Raw genomic sequence first — 22,871 nt, 5'->3', positions numbered from 1 at the left:
TCAACTACCCTCATTCCCTTTTGTTGTTGTTTGTTATGCCATTTTTTCCCATTCCCCTCTTCATTCCCCCAAATCCCTCCAAGTTGATTCCCTCCCCCCCCCCCCCCCCCCCTCCCTAGGTATTTGAGTATTTCCATTCACATTCCTAAGCCACCACCTCACCACCATAGCACCACCCTCTTACCTATCCTCACCACCGGAATATCAGCCACCACACTGTCGCTCCTCCCCTGACCATTCGTCGCACCTCCCCCGCCCTCGCCCCGCAAATCTGTCTCCTCCCCCGTAAAACTTCCCTAACCCCCCCCCCCCCACAAAACCCTAGCTAAAAACTCTTCTCCCTCCCCGTAAAACCGTCAGCCGTCTCTCCCACCACCCTCGGGTTTCGAGGGTGGTGGGAGAAGCGGCTAATGGTTTTACGGGGAGAGAGAAGTTTTTAGGGTTTTACGGGGGTGGGGAAGTTGGGGAGGGGAGGTGTAGTGAAGGCCAAGGGTGGTGCGACGAGTGGTGAGTTGGCTGGGTGGTGGCTGAAAAAGGTGGGTATTGAAAGAAATGGGTGGTTGTGTGGTGGTGATGTGGTGGTGGGACTGGTGGATTAGGCCCTGTACTCTTACGTTGAAATTCAGTTCAGTTCAATTCAGCTCAGCTCAGCTCAGTTCAGTTCAGCCCAACTCCTAATTTCCTTCTCTTATAAAATATTCAGTTCAGTTCAACTCAACTCAGTTCAGTTCAGCTGAGTTCAGTCAATGAGAACAGGCCCTTATTTCTCATTGTTTTTCAAAACAAACAACATAGCAAATTTAAGGGTTTCCATTCCATTCTCTTTCTTTCCCTTTGTTCATTTCATTCCGATTACCCCATGCAAACCAAACGGTCCGTAACTATTGTTATTTAAGTATTAATTTACTTTTTCTTTCAAAAAAAAAAAGTATTAATTTACTTTTATTAAATTAAAAAGTATTAATTTACTAATTTTGACATCAAAAAGGAGAGGGAAGTATGTCCATGTCCATGAGTCTCACGAGTCTCAACACTTTTTTTTTTTAGATCAATCATCATGGAGGTTTAACTCTCAAATATTCAACGTTAAAATCAATCACCTTCATTTGTGTCTCAATCAATATTACCAATTTCTCCATTAATTTATTAATTTCAACTGGAGTCAAATAATTCGCCTAGAGCTCAGGATGTTAAAGTTTTCCCTTTCCATTTCAGAAAGTTATCAAGTTAAGAATTTCAAAGTGACAATTTTCCGAACAATGAAATCCGGGAACCCTTCTGAGTTCAATGTCCAAACCCTCAGAAACAATAAGTCACATTGTCCAAACCCTCCTGCGCAATGGTCACAGTGTCCAAACCCCTCCCGCCTCCCTCCTCTTCGGTCACAATCCTCCCGCCTTCCTCCCCTTCAACCACAAACAAACTTCAATGTTCCATTCATGTCAAAGCATGTCATAAAATCAACGCATAATATTACAGTTTAAGAAATTCGACAACTATTTCAACATCTCAAAACAGTATACATGACCATTAATCCTGGATCAAGTATCTTCTGACATTCAAGACTCCCTGAGGTACAGACAATTATGTCCTGTTTCTGATGAGCATTCCTCATTTAATACAATTGCCAACAGAGTGGACTTTACATACCTTTCAGTTTTCATCCAGCATGATCATAATAACTTCCAACAAAATGTACAAAATCATGGGGTAAATTGATCATGTTCCAGATTTACAACAGTTCAGCTCATGATTAAAAAGCCACAAAAGGGTCATCAGCATTCATGATCTATGCATATCGACAATAGATCATAGCAAAATCCACCAAAGACCATATTTGTCACCAGAATTCATGCCGAGCTTGAGGCGAGAATTTTTATATATACATATAATCCATTATGGCAATGGAAAATGAGGAACATTATCTATGCTCCAAGGATGGGAATAATTAGGGGGAGAACTTTCTGGATAATGCGAGAAATTGGGATTAGGCTCATATCCTATTCCTGAAGGCACATATCTAGGCATGCTTCTTTGCGTGTCGAATCTTCCAGCATTGCTACTAATGGGCATGGGCAGACCAGAGGCTTGATTGGGATGCAGATAAGAAGAATGCTGAAAGACCCATCCATGAGGGTGAGGGTGCGGGTGAGGAGGAGGAGGGTGAGGATGAGGATGAGGACTGCCTGCTCCAGGATGCTGATGAGTGACCATCGGAGCTAATGTGCTCATAACTCCAAGGCTTGACCTATCACATATGAGCATTCACATTAATATATTACAAATCCATATAGAGACAATATATTAAATATAACTTCTTTTATGAATGGATAAAAATAAATCTCCTTTAATCTTCGCTTCTGATCTCCAATTACAGTATTTACCAATGAATATCAAAGGACATGAATCCATGCTGCTGTGTTCCAAACTAACCTTGCATTTATAAAGGGAAGTTTTTGCTTTCTTTTCCTTTGGTCTTTCCCACTGCCTTCACAGTTTCCATACTCTAATAATACTCACAAAACAGATGCCTGCTAGTTTGGGAAAAGATGGATACAAGGGGATCTTAAAATATTCCATATTTCTAGTTAGAAATTTTGGAGTTGGGCCAAAACGAATGAATGTTTCCACTCAGATAATCATATGGATCCTTATTGAACACTAGTGTCTAGGACCCTCTGGGTCCATACAAAATATGGCATACTCAAGGAAAATAAAATCAGGGATAGCCAAAGAAGCATAGGTCATTATGGAGATATGACACATGCAGATCAAAACTTCCAATTTACTGTGGTTCAGGTGAAAATCACACTTAAATCTCTAAGACGAGCTAGGTTAGAGGGACAATAAATCACCATCAACACCAACTATGACTTTCAATAGACTAAACACTAAAGTCACTGAACAACAGCTAGACAACAGTCATGAGGTTAATAGAAGCCTAGAGCTGACCTAAAAAAATGAGGAATGGAGACAAACTAATCTCGATTCTACAATGTGTTCAACTTATCAAAACACGCCCCCCCCCCCCCCCCCCCCCCCCCCCCCCCCCTCCCTTCTCTCCCCCTCCTACATTGATGCATTAGGAGCTTGACCAGCCTCGCTTATTGGACTACTCACTGCTGACAAATGTACAAGCAATAATCACAAGTTGCAGGACAGATCTCAATCACAGATGAAACTGGGCAACTAAAAAATTATGCCTAGATAAATCACGGAACTCATTGATATTAGAGAAATGAATGTTCTCAGTTGTGTCCAGAGGGATGCTGGAGAGACCTAAAACATGCAGGATATAAGTTGACAAAGTTCTCAGATAGTTGCATGGTGCTCATATCGGACATGGCCAGTAATAATAATGATTGTTCCACTTTACAGAACACTGTATGTTAGTAAAGGTTTAAGATAAATATTGCAAAGGGTGACAAATTAATCTAGCTTTTTCACCTACGATACCGTCCAACAAAAATAAAGCTAGAGACTCTGAATAAATACTAATTACACATGCAATATATACTTCAAAATGTAGTCACAATATGAAAGCAGAAGATTCTCATCCATGCATCAATTTCTCAATTTCTTGGTAACATATATAAAGCTGTGTTCTCATAGCATGAAACATGAATTCGTTAAGAATCTTATGTTGGTATTCAACATAACCCAGCACCTTAGAGGTAATAGGATAATGTTGATGTTGACATCAATTTTCTATTTGTAACAGTGATACTTTGTTTTGTTGCTTGAAGACGAAAAACAAGTGTTGAAATTTTACCAAAGATAATAAGACATGGTGGTTATAAGTTTAGCATCTAAAATGACAACAAAGACAGAAAAGTAAATTTTCTTACACATCCCATTCAATTGGTCAATCTTTAGATCTTGGATTTTCATAAACAAACACTGCATTTGAATTTTGGAAAATCTTTCGCACTAAAGAGAGCAATGCTAGTTGGTATTGTAGACAAAGGTTCATCCATAATCTGTGTCTCTCATGTCATGCTGATACAGATGCAGAGCAGATACACAGTGTGTATCATTATTACTTTCTTAACAAGGAAAGCATTGAAATATTTTGAGGCACCCAAAATGAAAATGAAGATAACACTTTTTTTAGAAGTAATCAGAAGTCTTAATCTGTTATGGCATCCCTAGCTTCATTTACTTAGTAAAATTTTAGTATAATCCAACACTAATGCCATAATATATTTTCAGATGAAATCGGAAGTAAGAAGCATTTCAGATAAAAACAACTTCACAGGCTAAGAAGTGAATAAGCGCTTACTGAGAAGATGGATGAACTTGAGTGAATCCACGAAATGGACAAATGTGAACTCTATAAGGCTGCAGCAAACAAAAAATGTGGATATTATTCACGTTTGTCTTTAACTGTTTCTTAGAAAATACTATCAGCATGCGTAATCCTACAGTAGGTTTTTGGCAAGAAAAGGTTACAAAGAACAGCATAAGGCCCCGTCCAAAAAAAAAGGGGGGGGGGGGGGGGGGGGGGGGGGGGGGGGGGGGGGGGCGGGGTGGGCAACAGCTTAATAAAGAAGCATCAGATACAGCATCTATCTACCATCTATAAAATCAAACCAGAGAACCAATAAAAAAAAGTAAATCCTACACCTATCAGAAGCTTTATAAACATCTGTAAACACAACTTCTCTTATCTTGTATGATAGACTTTCAATTCTACTGCACTAAACTTCCTCTGCAAACAATTCTTGTGCAGACCTATGATAATAACTCCCATAGATTACAAATAGAGTTTCCAATGGTTTGTTATAGGTCATATATAGGGAGAATAAGGTGTTTACAGGGAGATTAACAATGCTTAATATTAACAAATCTAGAAAAGCAATATTACTGACTTTGAAGATCAATATAGTGAGGTCATTCTGAAGAACATATACATTTAAATTAGTGAATTTAACATATTTCTAGTTTCTACAAGTACACAAAGAATGCACTCAACATTTAGTCAGCTTAATTTATACCAAAGTAATCTAAAGGAGTTCAGCTGTTTCGTGTTAGAACTTGAAGTATTCTTTGCTTTGCAAAAAGTCTTCCCATTTTCAAAGGTATTGGAAGATTCCATCTATTAGTTTTGGATGAAAAAAATGGGGTGAATAGAAATGATCAACTAAATTGTCTACAATTCTCATCCATTGTGATGTAAGAGATGAACTAAACAGTCCAGATCAAGGGTCTAATGAAATGGCCTCTTTTATTTAAGAGATAAGCCAGCATACACTCACTCAATTAGCCTTGGCATTCATCACCTTAGAACAATAATGCTCCAGAGGTATAGTGTGATTTTGACACTGATGTAACTGTGTAAATATTTTGACATAGAACCTTTATACATATATGGTTTATGCTATCTAAATTCACTCAGTTCCAGAAGGTAAAGGGGCCACTCAGTTCTAGCGACCTTACTCCACTCTTCTCGAATCTGAGTCGATGTACCTTCTTCTATAAAAGCCAATCCTTTATCAAATTGCAAAATTAGGAGATTTTCTCATAGAACTCATCTATAACATTATAGTTGGCTTCTACATCAGTAATGACCCAAAAATATAAGGTTTATGCAACCCAAATCCACCCAAAAGTGTCCAGAAGGTAAAGGGACCACTCAGTTTTCAATGCATCTTCTTCTATAAAAGCCGATCTTTATCAAATTGAATATTTAGGAGATATTTTCATATAGAACTGATCCATGTTGCATTGTTCCTCTCTTATCAGTATCTACCCTAACACAAATGCATGTGTTACATGCTTAAATCTGATCTGATATTATACTAGTTTATCCACCAAATTTGCTTGACAAAGATAGCATTATTTATTATTACAAGTTCTTTCAAATTAAAGATCCTTTATAGTTTGTAGTCACCCCAAACATATTATATTGACATGTTCCCATTGTAATTAAACTTAAAGATATTTAAAACAAATTGATTTTGAATTTGCATAATCAAATTAATTTAATAGAAAACATTAACAAAATAGAGATCGTTGTCGACAAAATAATCCATAGCCAAAGTTCAGATTCTATTTTAGTAATATTTTCCATTCATTTTATGTTAAATACTGATTCATAATGTATAAAGTTGTACTCCCTCCGTTTTTTTTTTTTAAAATGCATCACTTCCCTTTTACGGATATTTTTTTTATTATGCATCACTTCCTTATTTGGTAACTTTATACTGTATTTTATCATTTCTCTCTCTTACTTTAAACCCCACTTACATTATTTTATTATTTCTCTCTCCTCTATGGTCCCCACTTATTTAATAAAAATATCTACTCCCCTCAAATACTTTCTCTTTCATGGTCCCCATTTTACTTTTACTATAATAAATTATTCACCCACTCACAATATTATATTACTCTCCTAAAACTCCGTGCATCACAAAGTGATGCAAATAAATAAAAAAACGGAGGGAGTACTATATAACAAGAAAAAAGTATCTTTAATTACCATTTCAGCAAAGGTGAAGTAAAAAGGATAGTTATCCACATTCACATCATCCATTCCTGGTTCTGGGGATGAATTGGTGGAGCCACTAGCATATAACCATCGACCGTTCTCAATTTCCCGGCAGTTTGGACATTGCATCATTCCCTTCATGTTGAATGCAGAACCAATGCAGTCTGTACCACAGATCATGAGAAAGGACATTATATGGAAGTCAACGATTAAAGAAACCAGAAAGAATTCTTACAACATCAATTTTCTGTGCATGTTCTGTGAAATTCTTTTCACTACTACGTTAAGTTAGAATTCAAGATATCTGAAAGTATTTCAACAATTTGAATTGGTCTTTTAGCATACTTCGCCAAGTAGAGCACTTAATGGGCTCATCAAAACTTGTATACACCATTATGTGACTATGCCTCTAGTGGACACAAAAGTAGTAATATGAAAACAAGAGATTGTCAAGAAACATAACAAGGTTTATGATTCGAGACAAATCAAACTAGAGATCTTCTCAACAGTTGGACGATGTCACGATAATATCATAGATACATTAACTTAGGGTTTCCTTAACTGCAAAATATTCTTTGTAGTTTGGAAACGTAATAAAGAGGTCTTAATAATGAGATACCAAGGAACATATACAAAACTACGCTTGAGAAAGTTATATGGTTGCTGAAAATCCTGTTATGCCATGAGAACATCACGTATAACTTCACATACAAAATCAAGAACAGAAAAATGCAATGTGAGCTAATTCACAGCCATGCAAAATAGTATTGAAGAAGGGTAATAATAAGAATGATAAAGTTGAATATATATATATATATATATATATATATATATATATATATATATATATATGTATATATATATATATGTATATATATATATATGTATATGTATATATATATATATGTATATGTATATATATATGTATATATGTATATATAAGGAATATATATATAGGGGAGGGATCCGGTAAGAACCCCACCTTATATAAGAACCCTTTCTTATGTAAGAACCCTAATTATGTTCTAAACTTTTTCCTATGTTCTAAATTTTTTTCAACTTATGTTCTAAAGTTTTTCCTATATTCGAAAAATTTTCTTACTTATGTTCAAAAAATTTTCCAATGTTCTAAATTGTTTTTTAGATTATGTTCTAAATTTGTTCCTATGTTCTAATTTATTTTTTTCAGCTTATGTTCTAAATTTTTTTTTTCTATGTTCTAAATTTTTTTTCAGCTTATGTTCTAAAGTTTTTCCTATATTCTAAATTTTTTCTACTTATGTTCCAAATTGTTTTTAGATTATGTTCTAAATTTGTTCCTATGTTCTAAATTATTTTTTCAGCTTATAATCTAAATATTTTCTATGTTCTAAATTATTTTTTTTTCATATTATGTTATTAATTTTTACCTATGCTACGATTATTTTTTTCAACTTATGTTCTAAATTATTTTTCTTATGTTCTAACTTTTTTGGTTGTTTATGTTCTAAATTTTTGCTATCTTTTAAATTATTTTTCTTATGTTCTAAAATTTGCTGCTTATGTTCTAAATTTTTTCTACTTATGTTCTAATTTTTTTTTCTATGTTCTAAATACGAAATTCTCAAAATTACAGAAATGTCATTACTAATGGATCATTTTAGATGGTTAGATCAAAACTAATAAAGAGCTGAGATTGGTTCTTATATAAGATTGGGTTCTTATATAGAGGAGGGTTCTTACATGAGCCTTCCTATATATATATATATAAGGAACTCAGAACTCCAAGGCAATGAAAACTAAAAATATAGCAACAGAAAAAGGAAGTTACAAGCTAACAACAATGAGGGTTAAACATACATCTGTAACTGTAGACCAGAGGATTATAAGATGGCAGTGGCTGTTTCTCGAGTAAAAGATGGACATGTGGCTAATGTATTCAGACTAAGCAGTTTATTTCTGATTTAACAAGACCTTGGTTCACTGGTTAAAAGCTTGTAGACAAAATACAAAGGTTTGGGAAAGGTATCACAGGAATCATTGGTGGTATGAAACAATGGACTGACAAAAATCATTGGTGGTTTTATATCCACTATCAAAAAATATGAGATGTAAGTTGGAAAAATTTGCTTCTGTACCAATACCCCTGAAATATTTATAAATTAACTTTCTCGCTTGTCCCGGATACATGCATAATATTTACTCAATCATAATTTGACATAATGCATCTTTTATCGGCTACAAGAATACAAACTCTTCTAGAGACCTGTCATTTTCATCTGAATCCAATTTATAACTAGAAGATGAGTGACACTTTAAGTTTAAGACAGCAATTTAAAGAAGCTGCCAGTGATCCCATACCATTTATAGCAGCTTCTCAGCACGATCAGATCAAAGCATCTCCGTCAACCACAATAATTAAAAGAAACATGAAATTCTATCTTATAGTTGAAAAATGATTTTGAAACCGCAACATTGTAAACTACAAGGGTTAATAATAATCATTGCCTCACGACCCTCACCTATCCCTACCAAGAAGAAAGATCCACGATTTTAAATTTTCCTAGAGTAGCTCTAGGAGACCATCCTATTCCCTTAAACCCCCACATTTATGAAAAGATTGCACATCAGAAAGAGGTTAAATTTTCAAAAGATTAATTTAAAAAAGAACCAGGTAATTTGCATTTTTAAACAAAGTATTCCAAACATGTAGATGAAGTTAGTTTGAAAGACTGCGAGAGGACATATATGACAGAATTAGTACCATCCACTATAATAATTAAACAAAATCAACCTATTCAGAAATTTCTTCTATCATCAAGAAATCAAGACAGCCTGAGTCTCCAAAATAACTTAATTATAACTAGGGACAAATCAACTTTCTCGCTTGTCCCCTGTCCCCATAATCTCACCCGGAAATTGAAACATGCAGAGGACAGTTAGCAAGTGAAGAGCAGATGGTATTTTCCCAAAACTATCCTTTATTTTACCACTTGTTCCTCTCTTATTCCGCCATCTTTCACTTTCTTTATTTTCTCTCTCCTCCTTATTCTTCCCTTTATTTATCCTCCCCTAATTCTAATCATTAATACCATTACAATAATATTTTTCATCTCTTTCAAAAACAGTTTTTTTTCCAGATTCTCCGAAATTCGGTCAGATCATATTCAAATGGCGCCTAAGCTAACCAAAAATTCCTAGCATGCGTGACTTTATAACTTTATAAGCTTGTACAGCGTGTCATTATACCCATAAACAGAGATATCTACCTTTTAGTGATAAGTAATTCCTTGCATAACACATTGATAAGGATGCCAATGTCCAACAATATCAAATCCCTTAATAACAACATATTACACCAAACAAAAACCAAAATATACAACATCTTCACTAAATGCATTGTCATGATATCATGCATTAATGCCTCAAACTGAAAGAGTATAAAAAAGATAGATGGTAATTTTTAACAAGAATCAAATGATGCACTAAAGAGCAAAATATGGAAGAAGCATGTCCAGAAAAGCAAAAACAAAACAAACAAAATCAATGGTGTCCTTTAGAATGAAGTATCTCCAACAGGGCAACAACCACAGTGTTAAGCTCGTGTTTGCTACTTAACTGTACACTTACAAGACAGCATCCCAGTACAACATAGGGGAAAAGAAAAAAAAAAAAAAAAAGAATAAACCAATATAAACACAGCCATAATCAGATTATATAACGATCTACCCCCAACCACTATAACATTGACGGGGCTTTAAATTATTATGCTAGATACCAGTGTTACTTACAGGAGCACAGTGCGCTGATGTTATCCTGAAAAAAATGTTTAAGAATTAAGCCTGTTGGGGATTTCCCAAAACACTGACCAGGTAAACATTGCATGATTTCATTAATACCTACTATCCACTAAATTGAAGAAAGTGATCTACAAAACTCAAACATAAAACTGCAGATTACACCTCACAATGTGTTCATAAATATATTTAAAAACAAGTTATATCAGCTTCAAATTTAAGTGAGATATAGTCAGACTTGATGAATAACTAAACCCAGTATCAGAGGCTCTATCCACTAAGGAGCTAAGACCCTTTACACTTATGTATCATGGTTTAAAATCTTTATACAACTGAAATTCAGGAATTAATTCACAGTGAAAAGTTCCCGTTACCCCTCTTTTAGTTATAGACAGAAATGTGGCATCAATGGTATCTTTTGTGATCTGTTATCGAAAATTTATACTTCTTACCATGCATGACGAATGCCCTAAATTGCCGTCACAAAAAGATACGAACACGTGTTTTGTTTTCCGTTACATCTCTAAATGATTGGCTAGGAAAATGAATTAACCGGTCCTTTTCCAACTAAATCTTTGAAAGGCACTACCATATGACAATTCAGCACAATACACATGTTCTACTAAGATCCTATTTGACACTTAAGCCGGAAAAAATGTTTTCTTGGGGCTAGCCCTAAAAATCCAACTCCTAACATATTTACAGGTCTATAATTTCATAGTACAACCCAAAAACCATAACTTCGAGACATGCAAGGCTTTGATATAGAGGCTGTATAATTATTACTTGCACGATTTTGTCTTACACCAATTCCATGGATCTACCAAGATAAAATGTGATGCAAACACAGGAAAATGAAACTTGTATGAGTGCCAAAGAAGCTACTTACACATGCAAAATTTGGAATAAACAAATTCCACCAGAATCCATCTTCAACTAATGTCACATCAGAATTGATGATACATAACCACAAATGAACTAAAACCATCAAAACAAATTCAATTTACAAACAACAAAAATCAAATTTTACAATTAAGAACACAAATTAAAGCCCATAAACTCAAATTCTTATTTTTTTTTATAATAGATATACTTGTATATAATAAATAAATAGATAAATAAATAAAACAATCCAAATTATAATTAAAGAATTGGGTATAAATTAAAATAAAAAAAAAATTAGAAAAAAGAGGTAATTGATGATTACCCAGATGAAATTCATGGCCACATTTAAGTTTAGCACTGGATCTTTCCCCACCATTGGTGACCAAATCAAGACAAATTGAACAAGAAATACATGATTCCTCAGGTTCAACATTCAAATCAATTGCTTGATCACTATTAATTTCTGACCTCACCATGAGTATAATCAATCAATTAAATAAAACCCCATAAAAATTCTCTCTGAAAAAACACCCAATTGTGGATCAAAAATCTGGGTTTTTAAAGACCCAGAAAAATGATCACACAAAGGAAAGAAATCAATCAATAATAATTAATGGGTGTGTTTATCTACTTTAAGTTGGCCTCTGAAATTGGGAATGAATGTCTTGTTTTTGGGTTTTCTGGGTTAACTGTATTCGCTCTCTCTTCTCTCTATCCAAGCTGTAAGGTTACGTGGTGCGTACCTTCCGTAGGATTGTCTCGCTTGCAAGCTTTTGTAAAGACAGAAGGATGTTCACATGATATACAACTTTGTATTTCTAACCAACGGTTAGTGTGTTTGTGTTTGGTTAATTTTTGGTTCAACAATTATTCATTGTTTATGTTACTTTTAATCATTCATTTCTTCCTTATTAATTAATTAATTATCTTGTCCTTATATCGGAGAATATAATTGGGGTATTGGCGATACAGTAGACGCCGCGAACTGATTGTTTTTGGTCAATTGTGAGTCAAGTAGACTTTGACTGGTTCATAATTTAGGTAATAAATACAATTGTATCCTCAATAATGAGTCAAGCAAAGTTTGACTGGATTATAATTTAGGTAAAATGCAAGTGTATCCTTCATTTTGGATTCTGTTTGATTATAATCCCCTTTGCTTGGATTATGTTTGATCAAGTAAAGTTTGACTGGATTGTTTTATAATTAGGTAATAAAACAAGTACATTAATTATTTTGGATTGTGGCTTGTGATGGGATTAAGTTTGAATCTAATATCAATTGAGATATCATGAAATAGTGACCAACAAGGAGCTGAGTAATTAATTCATTGGTTTTTGAGACGAGTTAGTTAAGGTTAATTCCCTAAACAAAACAAAACAAAACAAAACAAAAAAGAGGGAGAAAAGAAGAAGAAGTTAAAATCATATCATTTGATTTTGAGTTGGTTTATTGAGTAAAAATCGATATATATTGAATTGGTTTATTCATTGGTTTATTGAACAGTGATGGTGTGGAAAATGCAACTTGAGTTGGTATATTTCAACTAAATTTGAACTTTACATACATTAGATTAAGTCAAAAATCTCCCTCATATTAGAAAAATAAATAAATAAATAAATAAAAGTCAAAGTCAAGCTTGTCACACTAATTATAATCAATAAACAATGTGAGTATACTATCCCGTATTATAAAATTTTGTTAATTATACTACAGTCTAATTTTTTTTTTTTCAAACTTTGACAACATTTTTTTTTTAAAGAGCCAACATACTTGCATCCTTAACTCATACTTTCTCCATTTTCTTTTAAACACAATAATTTGACTTTTGCATTATTCATATACTGCCTTTTGACTTGTTTTCTTTTAAACACAATAGTTTGACTTTAGCATTATTCATATACTGCCTTTTGACTTGTTTTGTTAATTTATAATTAAGAAAAAATATAATCATATGAGATCATGTTAGATTCGTCTCGATTTATAGTTCGTTCTTCTTATACTTGAACGTCTTAATCCCATAAATGGGGTCGGCTGCTAAGATTATTTCATTAAAATTGACATTTTTAAAAACCATAGTGGAAGTTTGGGAATCAAATTAGAACCAACATGATACTTAATGATTGTATGAACAAGAAATTCTAGTAAAATACTTCAACCTTAAATAACAAAACGTAACCAATTTTACAGATGAAGTACAAGGCTAATGTGACCAAAAGTTTAAACTCGGGGCTCACCAACAAGCTGTACACACTACACAGAAACGTTCATTTCTAACAATAACAAGCAAGTACGTAACTACAACTGGAACGGTTATGCATGTTCAATCTTCAATTCTTCATTAACATCCCTATAAATTTAAAATAAATAAATAAATAACGAAAAACGAAAAAAAAAAAGGCCAATGCTTGCTTCCACTGCAGTTACTATACCATTGATCAGCTTACAATTTCAGAAGTGAAATTAGCTCTTGCTTCCAGTGCTTACAGTCTTAGGCTTCTTGATGATCATTACTGAGCAATGAGCATGGCGAGCGCAGTAGTCACTCACACTACCTAGGAATGCCCTGTAATACAATTTAAGTTAATTGTCAGCATAGCTCTTCACAATCTGGTTTTCTTTATTCTGCAGGAATCAGTTTCCTACAAAACTATCTTCTCTTTCCAACATCAATTGGAATGTAAAATCATTAACAACCCCTCTACCAAATATTAAGAGGAACTTGTAACAATTTCCCGTAGTGAAACCTATTGTAACTATTGTAAGTGTCCCACTTGTGACTTTGTGAGTGTCCCGCATTAGATAAAAAAGAGAGATGGTTCCACTTTGTGAGGTTGAGGAATTACTTGCCTTGACCCGTTTCATATTAATTTAAAAATTGGCATACAGAGAACTATATACTAACATGACAAAACAGTCCTAAGGATTATACTTTCAATCCAAGAACGATGACAAAAACACTTCCTAGGATCGTATGTGCAATGTGCTTATTAATCTAATCCCGGAGCAATTTGAGGTATTTTTAGTGCATGCAGCGGCATTTTGGGATTTTTCGGGATTTTTTTTTTACTAAATCGAAGGGTACTTGAGTTTCAGAAAAAGAATTAAAAAAGAATCTTGCTTGGACTTTTATAATCCAGGCCGAGCAGACATGCTGCAGAAGAGGTTGTCACACTACAGGGGAAAAAAACAGAAAAATACGCTGTCATAATAAGCTAACTAACAAAGCATGTTACTAAACTAGAAATAAGATTAAAAAAAATTTGTCAAACGATACCATATCACACATGTAAGAAGTAACAAGTTACCTCTTAATTGCTCCGTAACCATGATTACCCACAACCAACATAGCCGCGTTGTTCTTCTCAACAGCCTCACATAGGACATTCCTAGCATCACCCTCTATAACTTTAACAGCAACATCATGAACCTGAAGTGTAAGCAAGTTCCATGAGTTCAACCTGCCTCAAGTATAAATCTAACTAAAACTAGGAGTCTAGTCAGTTCGCAATTTGCAAAGTGATGCAAATAAAAAAAAAAACCGGAGGAAGTATAAGTTCAGACAAATAGTACTAGTTTACTACTATTATATAATGTTATAGTAAATGCATGTCTCCTTCACCTTAAAAAATTAATATTCAGTAGATTTGAGTTCAATTTAATAAAATAAGTTCAAACAAATAACTTTGAAGAAGAAATATAATAGAACAATAAAATTAATTTTAGTTCACAAAAAATTAGATGAAGAGAACATGGTCTAAGTCATTTTCTTTCCTACGATTCTCAATATAGCCTTCTTAGCTTAACCAATTGCTCAAAATAACATGAGTACATGACGATAAAAATTAAACAACATAACCATTGCAAATACTATAGCAAAGATCATGAGTAATTACCGATTTCGAGTGACACAAATTTTTAGCCTTATCTATAATCCTGGCAGCATTTTTCTTAAGATCAGCCTCCATAAAAGACAGAACCTCAGAAGCTCCTGTTCATACAATCATCAAAAAGTCAATTTCAAACCTAAAACACAAACTTTATTAACGGTGAAAGTTATGCATAAATAAATGCGCGACAATTTTTTTTTTTTTTTATTCATCTTTCTTAACATATGTGTACTTTGTAACAAACGTTGTAAACAAAGTGCAAAAAATATTAAGGCTCCATTTGTTTTGGTAGAAAATATCTTCGTCTTTACATTTTCCTTTGTTTGTTTTCCTTTGTTTGTTTTGATAAGCGATGGAAAACAATTTTTCTAAAGGTAGAAGATCGCACTTTAGAAAAGGAAACTGTTTTTCTTAAAAAAAAAAAATTATGTCATATTTTCCTCTAATAAAATAAACAAAGGAATTTTTTTTTTTTAAAAAAATCGTGTTTTCCATTGAAAATTATTTCCATAAAAAAGTGATATTTTATGACAATCGTTTTCCTTCAAAACAAACGGAGCCTAAAAGAAAAACGGATGAAAACGAAAAGTACATACCAGGACCAGTGAGGCCGATGGCGGAGGTAGCGGGAGGTTTAGCATAAACGAGCAAGACATTGAAAGGGAAATTAGGAGCATAAGGAGCAAAGAAATGATCAAGAGTCCATTCTAATGCATAAAAACTTTCATCACTCTCATCTATTCCTACTATCATCACCGCTTTCTCTGAAGATGAACCTGCCATTTTTTTTTTTTTTTTTTTTATTTTCTCTTTTGATTATTATGAAGAGTAATTATTTACACGTTGTAACGAAATGAAGGTTGTGAAGAGAAAGGTGGCATTATATCATGAAAAGTTGGTGCATCATAATTCTGGATTTTTCCTGATTTTATTAGTAAAAGATTTTGTTTACTTGTTGGCTAACAATCTAGAGGTTTCTCACATTAATTGGTTTAATACTTTTTTAAAACAAAACTGCTAATCACATAGTTCCCACTGTTTCTAAGTGCAATAGTTTTTTTTAAGCACATAGTTTTATATTTATACTTTTATGTATCTCAGTTAATTATTACTACCTCCGTTTCTTTTTAGTTGACACGTATTCCTTTTTAGGAAGTTTCTTTTTAGTTGACACGTTTTCTTTTTGGGTAAATTTTTTACCTTGCATTTATAAGCTACCCCACTTGCTTTTTCATTCTCTATCACTCTCTCTCCTCTCCTTAATATATGTGCCTAAATCAAACCCATCAACTAAATAGAAACGGAGGAAGTATTTGGGTGTCAAAATGGTCATCCAATTTGGGCCTTACTTCTCAATTGGGCCACCAAGCTCAATGTGTCTAAATTATGTTTAATGCAAATCAGTCCAAAGGCCTGCATATAAGTCCAATTATAAGAATTTATGTACTACCTCCGTTAACTTTTAGTTGCAACTTTTGGGAATTATTTATGAGATATAAAATATTCCAAAGTTGCAACTAAAAGTTAACGAAAGTAGTACATTATTTTGACCAATGTTAATGATTATAAGATTAAAAAATAATCACGTATCATACATTTCCCAATTAATTCCATTTAAGGAACTATTTTAAAGGATTATCTAACATCCCGGGTGTGTTCATAGCAAAATCCTCTAAAAAAACATTTAATAATTTATGTTAGTAGGTCCATTTAGTTTTTGGTATAATTAGCAAAGTATGATTAGCATCTTACTCAAATAAGCATATTAAAAATTTGCGCGGTATAATACAACCCTTTTATTTTTTTAACTAAGACAATAAGAATAAATACAAGAATTAGGTAACCCTTAATTAGGTTTTTACCTAATTTATTTTTCTTGACAAAAGAAAATTTGAGAGTAAATTACAAGTAATTACTACATTAAATGATTCTCAATTAGCCATACTCGGCATAGGCTTATCACTTAATCATTCAATATACAGGATACATGTAACATGTGTATCATTCTCTATATCTTTATCACACTCCAAAGGAAATAAGTTTTGAATAATTATTACACACAAATAAATATTATGAAAGAAGGGCAGTTTTCATGGCATTCATGCATGCTTTCATGTCACCATCCATTGGAAGGGATTTTAGTGCTTAACCTTAGGCTTCTTAACGATCATTACAGAGCAATGAGCGTGATGAGCACAGTAGTCACTTACGCTACCCAGAACAGCCCTGCAACAAAACCAAATTTAGTACTTGTATTAGTTAATCTTCATGATCAGCTTAATTGACAGGAGCTGCCTTTTCACTGAACTTCTTTGGAAAATTTAGTTGGTTAACAACTTTTATTTAAAGGTGCCATTATTGTGGCAGTGCGTGATTTTGGTTCATGTAGCCGACCTCACTTATGGGATTAAGGCTTTGATTGATTGATTGATTACTGTGGAAGTGCAATTGTAGGATAGTTTTATACATTTACATTTGCAAACTGGCATAATTTTTAACTAAAGGCCTAACAAATTCATTTAGGTAAGAACCTACCTTTTAATTGCTCCATAGCCATGACTACCGACAACCAATATGGAAGCATGGTGCTTCTCAACAGCTTCACAGAGCACATTCCTAGCATCACCCTCCACAACTTCTACGGTAACATCATCCACCTGTAATAAAAGAAAATTGACATTAATCAAGACTGACATCACAACTGCTGAACTGCAAAGGAACTAAACAAAGGAATCATTTTATAGGAAGTTAAGGAAACTGAATAGTTTCTTAATTTAAGTTAGGCCTTTGAGCTGTTGTGTACTACTGTAAGTTAGGCCAAAGGCCTAATTTATATTAGGAAACTAGCAGTTTCCTTAACTTCCTACACATTGTTCATTGAAAATGTTTTTCCATTAAACTAAACAAAGCCCAAGTAAAATTAGTGTTTTATAATTTTATGATACTTGATACATAAGACAGATTGATACAGGTCGTTAAGAAATAAAAACAGCAGAGAACAATGAAAGCATTGGTCATAAAACCCAAGCTAATATAACGCTAAAATTTTTCTCTTCCAGATGTTGGTCTTACAATCTTCTTGATTTAAAAATAGTTAGGATAAATACATGATTTCTGAGTTCAAATCCTCTTCTTTAAGGAAGTGATACTAGAATATAGAGCTATCAGTTATATGTTTCACCCTTGGGTGAGTGGTGCCTAAAATATAATCAATACCCTTTCTCGTGTTTCAATATGCATCATAACTTGACAGTAAATATCAGAAACTATATAAGTATTTAGGAAAGATAATGTAATGCAGGGTGAGATAAATTGCAGAATCAAAATCCCAAACTGTAATTATCAATAGTCCGTCAATATAAATAACTACAATGATACATAGATTACTATACCGATTTAGAGTGGCACAGCTCTTTAGCCTTCTCTATGACCCTGGCAGCAATTTTCTTCAGATCAGTGTCCACATACGGCAGAATTTCAGAGCCTCCTGCAATTAATAATATCAGAAAACCAATTCTTATTCTGAAAATAGAAGACAGACATACACTAGGCAATAAGCACATACACAATTTGCAAAGCAAAGATAAAATCAAGCATATTTACAATCCTCTTGCAGGACTTTGAATCTCTATATGCATGTTGCATTCTCCATTCCTTCTCGAACGGAAGCCAATCAGCCATGACAAATTAAAGTACCAACTGAGCATAAAAATAGGAGGTATAATTTCTTTTTCCAACATTCTGACACAAGCTCATACAAGACAGTATATTGTAATTCTGTAAGACTAAGTGTACTGATGAGCTCATGAACTTACAGAAAGTAACTATGAGATAGTCTCCATATGATGTACTTGTTTAAGTAAGATCAGAAACATCATTTAAAAGCTGGGCCTATTGTATACAGCACATTTTGAGCATGCAGCTTACCAAGATCTTTATGCAGAAATCTTTAATATTGTATTGAATGTATTCTATGTAGCTATCTTCTAATACTCAGTAATTGAAATAAGCTGCAAAGATAGCAAATAATTCCCGCAACAGTAGGTCTTGTATACAACAAGTTGTTACCTTAAATTATGCTTGTATAGAAATCAACCCTTCATGAAGTTAGCTTTTACGTGATTTGGGTGACTAAGTTTGCTGAATACAATGTTTTATACAAGTTTTTGCCTAATGAAATTGAGCATTCAAAGTTCTCGGCTTTCATGCAAAATCTGAGATTGATAAAAAAAAAATCCCATATGACAGTAAAAGCTATACTTGTATAGTGTGTAGCTTCTTCTAATACTCACATAGACATCAAAACAAACAGGGGAATTTTGCATCCTTCAAATTTTTACATGGTTATTTTAAACCCTTACTACAAAATTTTCCTTATGGTACCATGAAATCATTAGTCCCTAAAACTCAAGCATCAGCACAACATCAATCTATAATCAGCCAAATTCAATTGAAAAGCTAAGCACAAGGACGCGAAAGCTTAGATCTTACACTTAAGAGCATAATGTTCTGCTACATATTCTTTTAATTACAAATATTACCTCCATAAACTTTTAGTTGCAACTTTGAAATATTTTATATCTCACAAATAATACCAAAAGTTGCAACTAAAAGTTAACGGAGGTAGTATAAGATCTTATTATCATATTTTCATGTTCTTTTTAGCAAAACTTACAACTAAAAACACATCCTAGGCAGTAAGTTATATTCTATGTAGCCTCAATTTTCAACTTTTAACATCAATACAGAAATGGCAATTCAAAATCCTTCCAAATTTCACGTGAATCATGCAAAATCCTTCCAAATTTCACATGAATCAGGCAAAATCCTTCCAAATTTCACATAAATCATGCAAAATCCTTGCTACAAAATGGAATGATTGTAGTCTTAAAATCTTATAGTGCACAAAAATCAAAGTAATAGTATCCAAAAACCTTGTCACAACTCAAGCATCAACCTAACATTAGCCAAAATCAATTAAAAAGCGAAGCACAAACCCCTTAGGTTGGTTTTTTTTTTTTTTTTTGGCCTAACAATGCACTAACGATAGTCAATCCAACACCATAAACACGACACAAACCCGACACGAAATGAATGATTAAAAACACAAAAGAACAAAAACCCACCAACCACAACAATCACAAAAAGCTGTAAATCAACAAAAACCCAGAAACAAAATCAACAGTATTAATCAAAAAATGATCAAATTTAAGGACATAAAAATGAAATTCATACCAGGACCAGCAAATCCAATAGCAGTAACAGGGGTAGGTTTAGAATGAATAAGATGAAGCTTAAAAGGGTAATTAGGAGCAAAAGGGGTAAAGAAATGATCAATTGCCCATTCCAATGCATAAAAACTTTGCTCACTATCATCAATTCCCACCAACATAATTGGTTTTTCAGACATAGTCGCCATTGCTAAAACCCCAATTTTTCTCTCCTAATTTCAGGTTTGATTGTAAGAAACTATCAAATAATCAAGAATATTTAAAGAGAAATTTGAGAGAGACTGAAGAAAAAGAGGTGATTATGCTTTTTTATCTTAGCTTTATACAAGTTGTAATAGTAGTGAAATATCTGGTGTTGCAGAGTTGCAGTTACGTAGGTGGATCGAATACTGTCACAGGGTCTGATTTGATATGAATGAATTATTAAAGGCGTATAATATATGCTTTGCTTATCTTTCTTTTTTTTTTATCATTGTTATGCGCCATGATTGTAAATTTATATCGTCTTTACAAATTGTCTAATCCATTACAGTACCTATCTTGCCAATCATGGGTTTTGGACCCCTATTTTTACTTTGGTGTGCCTTTCTTGGACGTTTTGTTAGTCGTGTCCAAATAGAGTTGTTCATCGGCCCAGATTTTCGACCGGACCAAATCAGATTGAATATTAGAAGTTTTGAATTCATGGCTCGGGGTCAAGACCGATTATGCTAGGAGGCCTAGAACTACACTGGAACTGTCCTGATAAAATTAGTCCCATTCAAAATTGAATCTTATTCATTCGGAACTAAGTAGGATCAATATGCATAACACATAAGAATCACATAATAATACCTTTAAAGTGTGATTTCCATGTTGCAATTAGCTATGAATCAAGGAGAAATAGAGCCCCAAGCGTTGCTTCTCTACTCGGCAGTCGGCACACGGAATCCGATTGAATGTCAACCAATACTAGTCTAGTCGGGTGAGAGAGTAAAAACTACCATGATTACTACCTTTCACGGACAACTGACCACCACCAAATCACCACATGCAAACACACACCGATGCACAAGGAGGGATGAAGGAGGGAGGGGGAAGGCTAGGTTTGTGTTTGCTAACTCGGGTTTTTTGACTGATCAACCTTAATTCAAACCTTAGCTTGGGCACCCAGTGTATTTATAATCATATTATAATTAGATTAAGGGCTTGTTCTCATTTACTGAACTGAACTGATTGGGGCTGAACTGAACTGAGCTGATTGGAGCTGAACTGAATATTTTATGAGAGAAAAAAATTAAGAGCTTAACTGAACTGAACTATACTGAACTAATTAGAACTGAACTGAACCGAACTGAATTGAATTGATTGTAGCTGAACTGAACTGAAATTAAGTAAATATGAACAGGCCCTAAGAAGCAAGCCCAATCTACCTTAATACTACCTCCATGATGGTTGGTCACCTCAAAGAAAAGCCTAACATGGGCATATTCTTCTTATGTTTCATTTAGGCCTCAAAGTGTGACCTTAAAGGATTCGTTCTAATGGGCTTTAACCTATTTTACTAGCCCCAAAGCTTGTTAGTATCTCTAGATATGATATAATGACGATCTTAAAGAACGAACTTAATTATCTCCATAATTCAATCCATTATATATCTAGTAATTGCCCTTGACGAAGAAATAATTCCTTTATGTAATGTATCAAAAGCCCTAATAAATAACCGAAATTAGGGATGGTAAACCTATTTACTCTAGGGTTCCTCCTATTGCCTCGGAGTATGTCTGTAGAAGTAAGAAGCAAGGTGGCTTAGGTTTGCATAACATCCATGACTGGAACATAGCAGCTATGGATAAGCTCATTTGGAACATTGCTCAAAAGAAGGATAGCATATGGCTTAGATGGGTTAATAGTTTGTATTTGAAGAATAAAAGCCGGAAAAGATATAAGTGCCCCTCAACTTGCAGCTAGAATTGGAAGCAAATTTGGTGGGTTAAGAAATAAACTAAGGCTAGTTACAAGAATAATGCTTGGATTGCTAATCCTAAGGGTTATTTAAAGCTTGTGGTTATAAATGGCTAATTCAACTCAAATGAGGTTACTTGGTGTAATTGGGTATGGAATAGATTTAGTGTCCCTAAGCACAGGTTCATTTTTTGGTTGGTTATGTGGAGAAGGGTCAAAGTCAAGGATCACTTAATAACAAGGCTGGGAATTATTAGTGATAACCTCTACCCTCTTTGCAATATGATGTCTAAGACTATTGATCATATTTTCTTTGAGTGTCAATACAGTAGAAGATGTTGTACGTTCTTAACTTCAAAATGCTATTAAGGTGCAACTTAACCCGAATAAGATTGAAGATAGAGTGTAATGCCAAGCTTGAGCAGATCACATGAAGATTTAAGAGGAGAATTGTTCAGAGCTGTTTTGCTAGGCTGATATAATGTATCTCGCAGCAGAGAAATAAAGTGGTGTGGGATAAATATTTGAGAACCCCCTGATGCTGTGATCAGAGATTTGAAATTTGAGATATTTTGAAGAATCAATTTTAATTTGTTATGCCCGTAAAAACTAGTAGGAATAATAGCAATTGGTTTAGAAGTGTGCTTTGTAATTA

At 33.7% G+C, this 22,871-nt stretch overlaps 3 protein-coding genes across 3 annotated transcripts; all 3 read right to left on the bottom strand.

The window, feature by feature from the left end:
- Positions 1–1,524: 1,524 nt before the first annotated feature.
- LOC145616559 (uncharacterized) lies at positions 1,525–11,932 on the bottom strand. Its single transcript, XM_081671307.1, has 4 exons — positions 11,474–11,932; positions 6,482–6,654; positions 4,283–4,341; positions 1,525–2,248 (listed from the first exon to the last, which is right to left on the bottom strand). Exons 1-4 carry the CDS (start codon positions 11,625–11,627, stop codon positions 1,897–1,899), a joined length of 738 nt encoding a protein of 245 aa, XP_081527433.1. The 5' UTR covers positions 11,628–11,932; the 3' UTR covers positions 1,525–1,896.
- Positions 11,933–14,996: 3,064 nt separating this feature from the next.
- Positions 14,997–15,824, bottom strand: LOC145616826 (uncharacterized). The gene is made up of 2 exons (XM_081671551.1): positions 15,638–15,824; positions 14,997–15,142 (listed from the first exon to the last, which is right to left on the bottom strand). The coding sequence occupies exons 1-2, from the start codon at positions 15,822–15,824 to the stop codon at positions 14,997–14,999; spliced, it is 333 nt and encodes a 110-aa protein (XP_081527677.1).
- A 989-nt stretch (positions 15,825–16,813) lies between these two features.
- Positions 16,814–20,625, bottom strand: LOC145616658 (universal stress protein PHOS34-like). The gene is made up of 4 exons (XM_081671420.1): positions 20,277–20,625; positions 18,434–18,528; positions 17,577–17,698; positions 16,814–17,267 (listed from the first exon to the last, which is right to left on the bottom strand). Exons 1-4 carry the CDS (start codon positions 20,458–20,460, stop codon positions 17,180–17,182), a joined length of 489 nt encoding a protein of 162 aa, XP_081527546.1. The 5' UTR covers positions 20,461–20,625; the 3' UTR covers positions 16,814–17,179.
- Positions 20,626–22,871: the final 2,246 nt, after the last annotated feature.

The sequence above is a fragment of the Chenopodium album genome, chromosome 26 (assembly GCF_948465745.1).
Source record: "Chenopodium album chromosome 26, dcCheAlbu1.1, whole genome shotgun sequence".
In the NCBI taxonomy this organism is placed as follows: domain Eukaryota; kingdom Viridiplantae; phylum Streptophyta; class Magnoliopsida; order Caryophyllales; family Amaranthaceae; genus Chenopodium; species Chenopodium album.
The sequence above is the reverse complement of the archived record's forward strand: the minus strand, read 5'-3'. Positions and strand labels throughout refer to the sequence as shown.

Excerpts from the sequence above, each read along its gene's own strand:
- LOC145616559 (XM_081671307.1), bottom strand. The coding sequence starts at position 11,627 with ATGGTGAGGTCAGAAATTAATAGTGATCAAGCAATTGATTTGAATGTT. Across the intron at positions 6,655-11,473 it reads TGGCCATGAATTTCATCTGG|ACTGCATTGGTTCTGCATTC; the intron begins GTAATCATCAAT and ends TCTGTGGTACAG. Across the intron at positions 4,342-6,481 it reads ACTTCACCTTTGCTGAAATG|CCTTATAGAGTTCACATTTG; the intron begins GTAATTAAAGAT and ends TGTTTGCTGCAG.
- LOC145616826 (XM_081671551.1), bottom strand. The coding sequence starts at position 15,824 with ATGGCAGGTTCATCTTCAGAGAAAGCGGTGATGATAGTAGGAATAGAT. Across the intron at positions 15,143-15,637 it reads CATCGGCCTCACTGGTCCTG|GAGCTTCTGAGGTTCTGTCT; the intron begins GTATGTACTTTT and ends TTGTATGAACAG.
- LOC145616658 (XM_081671420.1), bottom strand. The coding sequence starts at position 20,460 with ATGGCGACTATGTCTGAAAAACCAATTATGTTGGTGGGAATTGATGAT. Across the intron at positions 18,529-20,276 it reads TATTGGATTTGCTGGTCCTG|GAGGCTCTGAAATTCTGCCG; the intron begins GTATGAATTTCA and ends TATTAATTGCAG. Across the intron at positions 17,268-17,576 it reads GGCTATGGAGCAATTAAAAG|GGCTGTTCTGGGTAGCGTAA; the intron begins GTAGGTTCTTAC and ends GTTTTGTTGCAG.